General features: G+C 48.9%; 1 protein-coding gene across 1 annotated transcript in view; it reads right to left on the bottom strand.

Moving 5' to 3' along the window:
• Positions 1-11,956, bottom strand: part of LOC121559089 (methyl-CpG-binding domain protein 2-like) — a 111,303-nt gene that overhangs the window by 62,343 nt on the left and 37,004 nt on the right. Inside the window, exon 3 of the mRNA XM_041872384.2 lies at position 1. This exon is cut by the window's left edge and continues 137 nt beyond it. Coding sequence (XP_041728318.1) covers position 1 — 1 coding nt within the window. The remainder of the gene's footprint in view (positions 2-11,956) is intronic.

The raw sequence follows: 11,956 nt of genomic DNA, 5'->3' as shown, positions 1-11,956 counted from the left end.
CCTGAAAGGAGAGGACAGAGAGAGAGGCTTGATTAAACAATAGGAGAGAGGTAGAGGGACAATCAGAGCAGAGAGGAGAGAGGTAGAGAGGAGAGAGGTAGAGAGGTAGAGAGGAGGTAGAGAGGAGAGAGGAGAGAGGTAGAGAGGAGAGGAGAGAGGAGAGAGGAGGTAGAGAGGAGAGAGGAGAGAGGAGGTAGAGAGGAGAGAGGAGAGGTAGAGAGGAGAGAGGAGAGAGGAGGTAGAGAGGAGAGAGGAGGTAGAGAGGAGAGAGGAGAGAGGAGAGAGGAGAGGTAGAGAGGAGAGAGGAGGTAGAGAGGAGAGAGGAGGTAGAGAGGAGAGAGGAGAGGTAGAGAGGAGAGAGGGGGTAGAGAGGAGAGAGGAGGTAGAGAGGAGAGAGGAGGTAGAGAGGAGACAGAGAGAGTGTCAGTTGGGAAAGCAATGTCCACCCTGTGTGTGTTGGTACTTCTATGAGCCATCACGAAGCAGTCGTGTCATATAACCGTGAAGGGAACCTTCCTTTTAATAGTTTACCACTACCCCTCCACATATCCCTGCTTTGGGCACTCCTCTTTTTACAGTGTCTTAAACACATTCAGCAGAACTCCTACAGCCACTGTGGGACAGCCGGAAACCAGTGTTCAGTTCAAACAACTAGTGACGCAGACAGAGAACATTCAAAGCGGGCGGTTGGCTAGTCTAGGCTGCTAAGCGAGGCGCTCAACTAACATCTGCATGTGCTGTGTGCAGAGCAGCGACGGTTGAAGGGTTAACTTTGATCTGTGGTTTGGCAGACACAAAAGGGGGGAGGGGAGGGGAGGGAGGGGGAGGGGGGGGGGGGACTCCCTAACGAGGACATGTGGAGAGCAGTGAAGCAGCAGAGTAGAGTGGGGCGGGGCCAAACTAAAACCAACGCCTGCACTACTCACTCAGCCAAGCAACACCGGCTCAGGATCTAGGCCTAGCTTGAACGGAGGATCTGTCTCTTAGTTAGCACATACTGAGTCCTAGGGAGGATCTACGTACCAGCCAGAGCACACTGAGTCCCAGGGACGAGCTGCATACCAAGGCACACTGACTGTGTACCAGAGCACACTGAGTCCCAGGGACGAGCTGCATACCAAGGCACACTGACTGTGTACCAGAACACACTGAGTCCCAGGGACGAGCTGCATACCAAGGCACACTGACTGTGTACCAGAGCACACTGAGTCCCAGGGACGAGCTGCATACCAGGGCACACTGACTGTGTACCAGAGCACACTGAGTCCCAGGGACGAGCTGCATACCAAGGCACACTGACTGTGTACCAGAGCACACTGAGTCCCAGGGACGAGCTGCCTACCAAGGCACACTGACTGTGTACCAGAGCACACTGAGTCCCAGGGACGAGCTGCATACCAAGGCACACTGACTGTGTACCAGAGCACACTGAGTCCCAGGGACGAGCTGCATACCAGGGCACACTGACTGTGTACCAGAGCACACTGAGTCCCAGGGACGAGCTGCATACCAAGGCACACTGACTGTGTACCAGAGCACACTGAGTCCCAGGGACGAGCTGCATACCAGGGCACACTGACTGTGTACCAGAGCACACTGAGTCCCAGGGACGAGCTGCATACCAGGGCACACTGACTGTGTACCAGAGCACACTGAGTCCCAGGGACGAGCTGTATACCAGGGCTTATTGAGTCCTGGGGAGGATACCAGAGCACACACCCAGGGTCAAGCTGTGTCTCAGGGCACAGAGTCCCAGGGAGGAGGCAGTCCTCAGCTCGTGAGCAACACTGTGGCAGCGGCACACACTCAATTACAGACCAAGAACAACACCAAGCAAACCGCTCCATATGCAAACACCCACTACCAACATTACCACTTTCTTTCAAGAAGTAAGCACTGCGCTCACTTCTCATGGAACAAAATGCGCTTCAAAAAAAGCGTTCACATTCTTTTATTCACGTCAAAGAAATCAAATCAAATGTTATTTGTCACATGCTTTGTAAAGAACAGGTATTTATCCTGAGTCCTTCCCAAAGAGAGCACTAAGAACCATAGATAAGATAGCAGAGGGCCCTCAAGCTTAGATAAGATAGCAGAGGGCCCTCAAGCTTAGATACAGTGGGGAAAAAAAGTATTTAGTCAGCCACCAATTGTGCAAGTTCTCCCACTTAAAAAGATGAGAGAGGCCTGTAATTTTCATCATAGGTACACGTCAACTATGACAGACAAATTGAGAGAAAAAAATCCAGAAAATCACATTGTAGGATTTTTAATGAATTTATTTGCAAATTATGGTGGAAAATAAGTATTTGGTCACCTACAAACAAACAAGATTTCTGGCTCTCACAGACCTGTAACTTCTTCTTTAAGAGGCTCCTCTGTCCTCCACTCGTTACCTGTATTAATGGCACCTGTTTGAACTTGTTATCAGTATAAAAGACACCTGTCCACAACCTCAAACAGTCACACTCCAAACTCCTCTATGGCCAAGACCAAAGAGCTGTCAAAGGACACCAGAAACAAAATTGTAGACCAGCACCAGGCTGGGAAGACTGAATCTGCAATAGGTAAGCAGCTTGGTTTGAAGAAATCAACTGTGGGAGCAATTATTAGGAAATGGAAGACATACAAGACCACTGATCATCTCCCTCGATCTGGGGCTCCACGCAAGATCTCACCCCGTGGGGTCAAAATGATCACAAGAACGGTGAGCAAAAATCCCAGAACCACACAGGGGGACCTAGTGAATGACCTGCAGAGAGCTGGGAACAAAGTAACAAAGCCTACCATCAGTAACACACTACGCCGCCAGGGACTCAAATCCTGCAGTGCCAGACGTGTCCCCCTGCTTAAGCCAGTACATGTCCAGGCCCGTCTGAAGTTTGCTAGAGTGCATTTGGATGATCCAGAAGAGGATTGGGAGAATGTCATATGGTCAGATGAAACCAAAATATAACTTTTTGGTAAAAACTCAACTCGTCGTGTTTGGAGGACAAAGAATGCTGAGTTGCATCCAAAGAACACCATACCTACTGTGAAGCATGGGGGTGGAAACATCATGCTTTGGGGCTGTTTTTTCTGCAAAGGGACCAGGACAACTGATCCGTGTAAAGGAAAGAATGAATGGGGCCATGTATCGTGAGATTTTGAGTGAAAACCTCCTTCCATCAGCAAGGGCATTGAAGATGAAACGTTGCTGGGTCTTTCAGCATGACAATGATCCCAAACACACCGCCCGGGCAACGAAGGAGTGGCTTCGTAAGAAGCATTTCAAGGTCCTGGAGTGGCCTAGCCAGTCTCCAGATCTCAACCCCATAGAACATCTTTGGAGGGAGTTGAAAGTCTGTGTTGCCCAGCGACAGCCCCAAAACATCACTGCTCTAGAGGAGATCTGCATGGAGGAATGGGCCAAAATACCAGCAACAGTGTGTGAAAACCTTGTGAAGACTTACAGAAAACGTTTGACCTGTGTCATTGCCAACAAAGGGTATATAACAAAGTATTGAGAAACTTTTGTTATTGACCAAATACTTATTTTCCACCATAATTTGCAAATAAATTCATTAAAAATCCTACAATGTGATTTTCTGGAATTTCTTTTCTCTCATTTTGTCTGTCAAAGTTGACGTGTACCTATGATGAAAATTACAGGCCTCTCTCATCTTTTTAAGTGGGAGAACTTGCACAATTGGTGGCTGACTAAATACTAAGCAGAGGGCCCTCAAGCTTAGATAAGATAGCAGAGGGCCCTCAAGCTTAGATAAGATAGCAGAGGGCCCTCAAGCTTAGACAAGATAGCAGAGGGCCCTCAAGCTTAGATAAGATAGCAGATGGCCCTCAAGCTTAGATAAGATAGCAGAGGGCCCTTAAGCTTAGATAAGATAGCAGAGGGCCCTCAAGCTTAGATAAGATAGCAGAGGGCCCTCAAGCTTAGATAAAATAGCAGAGGGAGTGGGCAGAGTGTGTAGGTGGGCAGAGAGAGCGTGTAGGTGGGCAGACAGCGGGTAGGTGGGCAGAGAGAGTGTATAGGTGGGCAGAGAGCATGTGTAGGTGGGCAGAGAGCGTATAGGTGGGCAGAGAGCGTGTAGGTGGGCAGAGAGCGTGTGTAGGTGGGCAGAGAGCGTATAGGTGGGCAGAGAGCGTGTGTAGGTGGGCAGACAGCGTGTGTAGGTGGGCAGACAGCGTGTGTAGGTGGGCAGACAGCGTGTGTAGGTGGGCAGAGAGCGTGTGTAGGTGGGCAGAGAGCGTGTGTAGGTGGGCAGAGAGTGTGTGTAGGTGGGCAGACAGCGTATAGGTGGGCAGACAGCGCGTGTAGGTGGGCAGACAGCGTGTGTAGGTGGGCAGACAGCGTGTGTAGGTGGGCAGAGAGCGTGTGTAGGTGGGCAGAGAGTGTGTGTAGGTGGGCAGACAGCGTATAGGTGGGCAGACAGCGTGTGTAGGTGGGCAGAGAGTGTGTAGGTGGGCAGAGAGAGTGTGTAGGTGGGCAGAGTGTGTGTGTAGGTGGGCAGAGAGCGTGTGTAGGTGGGCAGAGAGAGGGTGTAGGTGGGCAGAGAGCGTGTGTAGGTGGGCAGAGTGTGTAGAAGGGCAGAGAGAGTGTGTAGGTGGGCAGAGAGAGCGTGTAGGTGGGCAGAGAGAGTGTGTAGGTGGGCAGAGAGAGTGTGTAGGTGGGCAGAGAGAGTGTGTAGGTGGGCAGAGAGAGTGTGTAGGTGGGCAGAGAGCGTGTAGGTGGGCAGACAGTGTGTGTAGGTGGGCAGAGAGTGTGTAGGTGGGCAGAGAGAGTGTGTAGGTGGGCAGAGAGAGCGTGTAGGTGGGCAGAGAGAGTGTGTAGGTGGGCAGAGAGAGTGTGTAGGTGGGCAGAGAGTGTGTGTAGGTGGGCAGACAGCGTGTGTAGGTGGGCAGAGTGTGTGTGTGTGGGTGGGCAGACAGCGTGTGTAGGTGGGCAGAGTGTGTGTGTAGGTGGGCAGAGAGTCGAGTGTGGAGACGAATGGATTGGGTTCAGTCAGTGGTCCTGATGAACCATTCCCAGCTAGTTTATGCTGGCTAGCTGGCAACAACAGCAGCATGGCGCTAGTTAAACCTTGTAAAAGAAAGTTATGTTTATTTCGATGGGCGAGGGAGCAATAACTATATTGGTCACCATCTTGATTTGGTCACCATCTCCGATTTGTTCCATCCCACTTGATTTGATTTAGATTAGGATAGCAGCCTACAGGAGAAATAACTTGCAATATTGGTAGTAACCATCTGGACGTCACCGTGACGCAGTCTACTGGCCAACGGGGAGCGTCTGAGCTGCAAGCCGACAACATAACACAGGACACAGTGTCTAGGGTGTCCAATCAAAAATGCATATTTTAACCAAATGGTTAAAATAATATGTTCATTGTGTAGATAATCCTCTAAAACATTAGCAGAGAGAGAGACTGTCAAAGAATTCAGCAAAGAGCTGCTGAGTTTATGAGTGACTTCCTGTCTAAGTTAGTATTCAGCGCTGTCAACACTGTTTTTATTCAACACTATTACAAAACAATCAAACGCTCTTCCCGCTACTTCCACTAGCAGCTGCAGCTGCAATGAATGAGTAGCCAAGTGTATCGACAGGCCTCTGTTATTAATTATTAGCAGCTCGTCGTGTCTATTTTAATATCAATAAATACTACACTTTCTGTGGTCACAGGAACAACATGAATTTGTGCATGAGGCATATGCGGTGCGACTCGAGTTACTTCCAGCTTATACTTACTCTATACATTTTTATGGACACAGTCAATTTTACAATAATTATATTTTGTTTTGTTTTTTCTCCTGAACTTCTTCTACTCTCAACCTCTCCGATCATTTTCATGATGTCCATCCGGTTTGCTTCTCTATGCCATATCTTTCTAACTGTGCTCTTTCACAAAAGCTCCCAATCTACAACCTATATACTTATTATGGACACAGTATGCTTTACATTATTAGTTATCTTGTTATTAGTTGTTGTTAGTTGTTATTAGTCCCATCCTTCAACTCCATTCAACACCACCCATCTATCTCGTAACACCATCCATATTGGATTTCTATTTGCCATATATTTTTCAACTGTACTGTGATGTCTTACAAAAGTTCTGAACCTTTCTATTCTCATTGTTTCTACAGATTGTAAATTGAAAATAAACATTTTTGCTAAAAGTATTATTATATTATTGATCGACTGACTATGACTTTTCAGATCACCCAGTAGTGCTATCTGTAGGGTTAGCTCCAGGTAAATATTGCAATCATTTAGCCATTCCTGGACCTGTGTCCAAAAACAAGCTACAAACGGACAGTACCAAAACAAATGATCTAATGATTCTGTCTCTTCGCAGCAAAATCTGCAGAGCTGGGAGGATTGTATCTAAGCTAATTATTTGCAAATTATTTCAATGTATGCTCAGCAGTGCCTCGCAAGTGATACAACAACTGATCTATTTTGTTATCAAAGCTGGAGTTTTGAAATATAATATGGTCTGAGAATAACAATATTGGCAGACCAGGCATATAGCCAATATGCTGTGATAATGTATTAGGCCTACTGCACAAACCTCATTCCTACACAACTGTTTTTATAAGGTTAATGTTATATTTTTTATGTAATGTTTAAGAAACAATTTGAGCGGTAGACCTCGGCTTACCTTTTGACTGCAAAAGTGATCTTGACTCAGAAAAGGTTGGTGACCACTGCTCTAAGAAAACCAACGGTCCAAACCTCATGTCTCTATCATAACCCTTTCAAAAGCTATTGGAGTTTTTACCCTTAAAGCATGCCCAGAATTAGGGTGACTAAATCAATGGAGGCCAGAGAAAAAAAGTGGTAAAAAAATCTGGGAAATCACATCACGTCAGCTAGGCTGGATTCTGCGCAAGAATTAAGGCTACATCTTTATTCTTGAGTCCGCAGGACATTAAACAATATAGGAGGTAAGATGTATATCGATTTTGAGACATGACATGTAGTATTTTCATATTTGATTATACACTGTGATGTCACGAGAGGCTACACAGCTCTCAGCGGGATTGCTCAAGTAGTGCAAGGAGACCAGGTTCAACCAAAACAAGGATTTTATTAAAGGTCTTGGGAAACTAACGAAAGTATAACACAATTCTGTTCTCTGGTGGCTCCTTAAGGGTTAACAGTTCAGGGATGTCTCTTCCACATCCAAAATCATAACTCTCCCTCGCTCAAATAACTTTTCCCCAGTCTTACTGTATTCCACGTTGCAGCTAGTGGCCAACCCAGCAAAACGTCCTTCCAAATGTCCCACACGTATTTCCACAGGTGCATATATCCAAAGGTGAGTATTTCCCAAAGGTAAGTATCTCCAAATCCTTATATTCCTCATGGAAGTGGACGTGCAGCACTCTTGTCCTCCAGAGATCCCAGGTTGGAGAGTGTGTCTCTTCCCTTCCCAAACCTTCAGCTCATCAGCTCCTCATTTGTTTCAGCTGCGTGGGAAGATTGGCCATAGAGGGGTGGAGTTCCCGACCATACCAGCAGATGGAGCCATAGCTGTCTGGGTTTGCAGCCACCTCAGGGGGATGTAACGTCCCTCCAGGACACAGCCTCTCGTGCCATCACACATCCCCCTCCTCGGGACCGACGTCCTCGTCGGGGTAAAGGCAGCGAAGAAGGCATCACGCCGGGAGAGGGCGTCCGCATTGCCGTGGTGCTTGCCAGCCTGCTCTCTCTTCAACTCCTCCACCTCTAGGACCAGGGACTCAGCCTCCTGTTGTCTCTCCTTGAGTTTCTTACTGAACGCATCAGCCTTGGTTTTAGCAGAGTTTAGCTTCTGTTGAGCAGCTTTCAGTTCCTTCTCTCTCTCTGCCTCCGCATTCTTCATCTTGTTCTCCAACACCTTGTACTTCTCCTCTGCCTTCTTCTGGACCTCCTTACTACTGCGCAGGGTCTCCTCACACTCCTCGATGGTCCTGCGCAGCCTCTCCAGCTCCTCCTGTTGCTTATGGAAGGAGCTCTGTTGGAGTTTAGCCTGGAGGATATCTAACTCTTCTGTCTTCATGTCTAACTGTTGCTTTAACAAACGATACCTCTCAGCGGTCCCCTTCAGACCAGACAGTTCTTTGTCCAGATTCTGTAGCTCCGTCTCTGTGTCGGTCTGGGCACCTGCCATCCCTATCAGAGCCCGGGCGGGAGTGAGTAACTCGGAGGATTGCACCGGAGCCTTCCCAGGATGAGTCTTGCCTCTCCGTTTCCGAGGTACTCGGGTTATCCTCTCCTGAGACTCTCTCCAGAGTGGGTAAAAGGCTGGGCAGTCTCGTCCAATTAGGACAGGGACGGGGAGGGAATCAACCACCCCCCGCCGTCGTGTGTATGGTTCCCCGTGTGCTGGTCATTGTAAGTTCAGTAATGGGGTATTCTCTGGTGTCCCCATGGACACAGGAAACTGGGAGGACTTTTCCCGGGGTCAGACACGTTGGGCCCACCAAATCCTTACGCACCAGGGTGGCCCGGCTACCAGAATCCAGTAAGGCCTCCACATCATGGTGATTCACAGTTACCGGGCAGGTGGGGGGGTCGATCTGGGCCGCCATCTACGACTCCCAAGAGCGAGGCAAAACGGTGTGTGGGTGCTGAGCTGGAGGACTCCGCAGTGGGCATAGGTTCATCGGCTGGTTTCCCACACTGCCAGGAGATATGTCCCATCTCCCCACACCGGTAACACTGTCGAGTTTCCCCCTCCTGGTGTACTCTTCTTGGACCCGCCTGGTTTCTGGCTCCCCCTGGAGCCGGGATAAGTCCTGACGTGGCTGGGTTCGAGACCTTGGGGGTCCTTTGGACGGGTTCTTCCCATTTGTGGTGGGGCCGCCCTCCTGGGGTCTTTTCGGGAAGCATTCAGCATCTCCGCTGTGGCCTGGTACTTTTCCACAGCTTCCACGGTCAGATCAGCCGTGGTCAAGGCCTGTTGACTGATGAACCGTTTTGCCTCATAAGGCAGGGCGCGTAGGTAACGATCCACCACAACGGCCTCCACCACCGCCGCTGCTGTATTCCTCTGCGGATCCAGCCATTTCCTTGCGATTCGGACAAGTTCATGCATCTGCGCCCGAGGAGGTTGGTCTGGTTGGAAGGTCCAGCCGTGAAAGCGCTGGGCCATACCAAACTTTGTGAGTCCATATCTGCTGAGGATCTCAGACTTCAGGGCATCATAGTCAGTAACCTGGTCAGGGCCCAGGTCCCGGACAGCATTCAGCGATTCCCCGGTTAGAAAGGGGGCTAACAGACCAACCCACTGTTGCTTGGGCCAGGCTTCCCTAGTGGCCGTGGCCTCAAATGCATGCAGGTATGCCTCAATGTCATCGGTAGCTCCCATCTTAGATATAAAGTCACTTGCCTTTATTGGGCGGGTATTTTGGACAACCCTCTGTCTCTGCAACTGCAATTCCTCTGCCTTCAGAAGGTTGGCTTTCTTTTGCTCCTCCAAGAGAGCCACGTTTGCTTGCATCTGGGCTTGCTGGCCAGCAACAAGGGCTTTCAATATGTCCTCCATTTCAGTCGGCGGGGAGCCTACGGCCAACTTGGAAAACTGGGTGATCAAACCTTCGGTATCCTCCTCTGACATGCACTATTAACGCTTGAGCGTGCCTGTATTCTCCACCATCTGTGATGTCACGAGAGGCTACACAGCTCTCAGCGGGATTGCTCAAGTAGTGCAAGGAGACCAGGTTCAACCAAAACAAGGATTTTATTAAAGGTCTTGGGAAACTAACGAAAGTATAACACAATTCTGTTCTCTGGTGGCTCCTTAAGGGTTAACAGTTCAGGGATGTCTCTTCCACATCCAAAATCATAACTCTCCCTCGCTCAAATAACTTTTCCCCAGTCTTACTGTATTCCACGTTGCAGCTAGTGGCCAACCCAGCAAAACGTCCTTCCAAATGTCCCACACGTATTTCCACAGGTGCATATATCCAAAGGTGAGTATTTCCCAAAGGTAAGTATCTCCAAATCCTTATATTCCTCATGGAAGTGGACGTGCAGCACTCTTGTCCTCCAGAGAGCCCAGGTTGGAGACTGTGTCTCTTCCCTTCCCAAACCTTCAGCTCATCAGCTCCTCATTTGTTTCAGCTGCGTGGGAAGATTGGCCATAGAGGGGTGGAGTTCCCGACCATACCAGCAGATGGAGCCATAGCTGTCTGGGTTTGCAGCCACCTCAGGGGGATGTAACGTCCCTCCAGGACACAGCCTCTCGTGACATCACAACACTTTTCATATTAATTCAAAATTCCTGTTATTTTTGAAGATTTCTCAACAACCAAAAAGCGTATCTGTCTGAAATGCCAACGGAGCACTGAGCATTTACCAAGCGTTATATTTTCAGAGCTTTTTACATTTAATTCAGCTCGTGTCATGCAAATTTAGCTTTTCAGGACCCATGGGAAGAACTCTGAAGACACATATCACAAAATGTAAAATCCTCAAAAGTTGTTAGGAGAAACCTGCACCACTATGTCAACAGAGCTGTGTGCTTATTATCGGACGTATTAGTCACGAAATAAGACTTTTTGGATATAATGTTTAATGATGTGTTAGAGAAAGACCTCACTGAACGATTCAGCACATGAATAATCATATTTGTCTTGGTAAAATGTATTTTATAACACAAGGAAGTGAAATTTCAACACCAAAGCAAGTTTTCACCCACCCTACAGTGTCCTTCTCCCCCGCTTTCCACAAATAACAATGCGTCTTAACTAGCACTTCTGCCTCGCCACGCTAGCATCGCTCGCCACGCTAGCATCGCCCGCCACGCTAGCATCGCTCGCCACGCTAGCATCGCTCGCCACGCTAGCATCGCTCGCCACGCTAGCATCGCTCGCCACGCTAGCATCGCTCGCCACGCTAGCATCCCTCGCCACGCTAGCATCCCTCGCCACGCTAGCATCCCTCGCCACGCTAGCATCCCTCGCCACGCTAGCATCGCTCGCCACGCTAGCATCCCTCGCCACGCTAGCATCCCTCGCCACGCTAGCATCCCTCGCCACGCTAGCATCCCTCGCCACGCTAGCATCGCCCTCAGATGGGTGCTAGAAGGTTAGCAAGCATGCTAGGTACTGCTAGGTATCAACAGCCAATCCAGTAAGGGCTGGAAGCTCTAGTGAGCTTTGATAGGTCGATAGTGAATATTTGCATAAAGTTCAGCTTTCTCAAACTTTGGTCTCGCCCTGTTCACGTCCCTCGCCCTTGCTCGTGTCGCCCAGCGGTCCCCTTCATTGAAAATGAATGAGGCTCCGTTGTTTCATCGCCCCCAACGTGTTTGGCATTAAACGACTAACGTTACATTTTTTTGTCACCAAAAAAAACACATACAATTACTCAGATAAAAAAACGGAATGATTCTGAACACTCCCAAGTCCCAACTTCGGCAGACAAGTATCAAATTCTCGCTGAGGTTTCTAGCAACAAGCATAGGCCGTGTTTGAGAGCACAAAACTGTGTTGTTTCATGGGTACATTTTGACTGACTGATCTACAAATAATACTGAGTAGTTATTTATGATGCAAGGTGATTTGTAGATGAGTCAGTCACGAGTCACGACTCGTCTTTAAAGCCGGCTGTAATGTCGAACGCACCCATAAACTAGCTAGCTGGGAAGGGCTCATCAGGACGACTGACTGAACCGACTGAACCAAATCCGTTCCTCTCCACACTCGACTCTCACTGCGCGACAAACGTCGTCAATTTGGGCACCCGGCGTGTCCGTATATAGCCTCTCCCTGAAGGGACGGAGAGCAGAGCAACATCCGGTGTTGAGACGGAGAAGCTGTTGCCTCCCAGCTGTATTAACCTGTTCATGGACCCATTCGGGGTCTATAGCGGGAGTATTTAACTCTTACCAGCCGAACGGCCGGACTACTGCTGGTTTTCTGTTCCACCTGATCATTAATTGCACCCACCTGGTGTCCCAGGTGTAAACCA

The sequence above is a fragment of the Coregonus clupeaformis genome, unplaced genomic scaffold (genome assembly GCF_020615455.1).
Source record: "Coregonus clupeaformis isolate EN_2021a unplaced genomic scaffold, ASM2061545v1 scaf0289, whole genome shotgun sequence".
Taxonomy (NCBI): Eukaryota; Metazoa; Chordata; class Actinopteri; order Salmoniformes; family Salmonidae; genus Coregonus; species Coregonus clupeaformis.
Note: the sequence above shows the minus strand (reverse complement) of the source record. Positions and strands in the feature narration are given on the sequence as shown.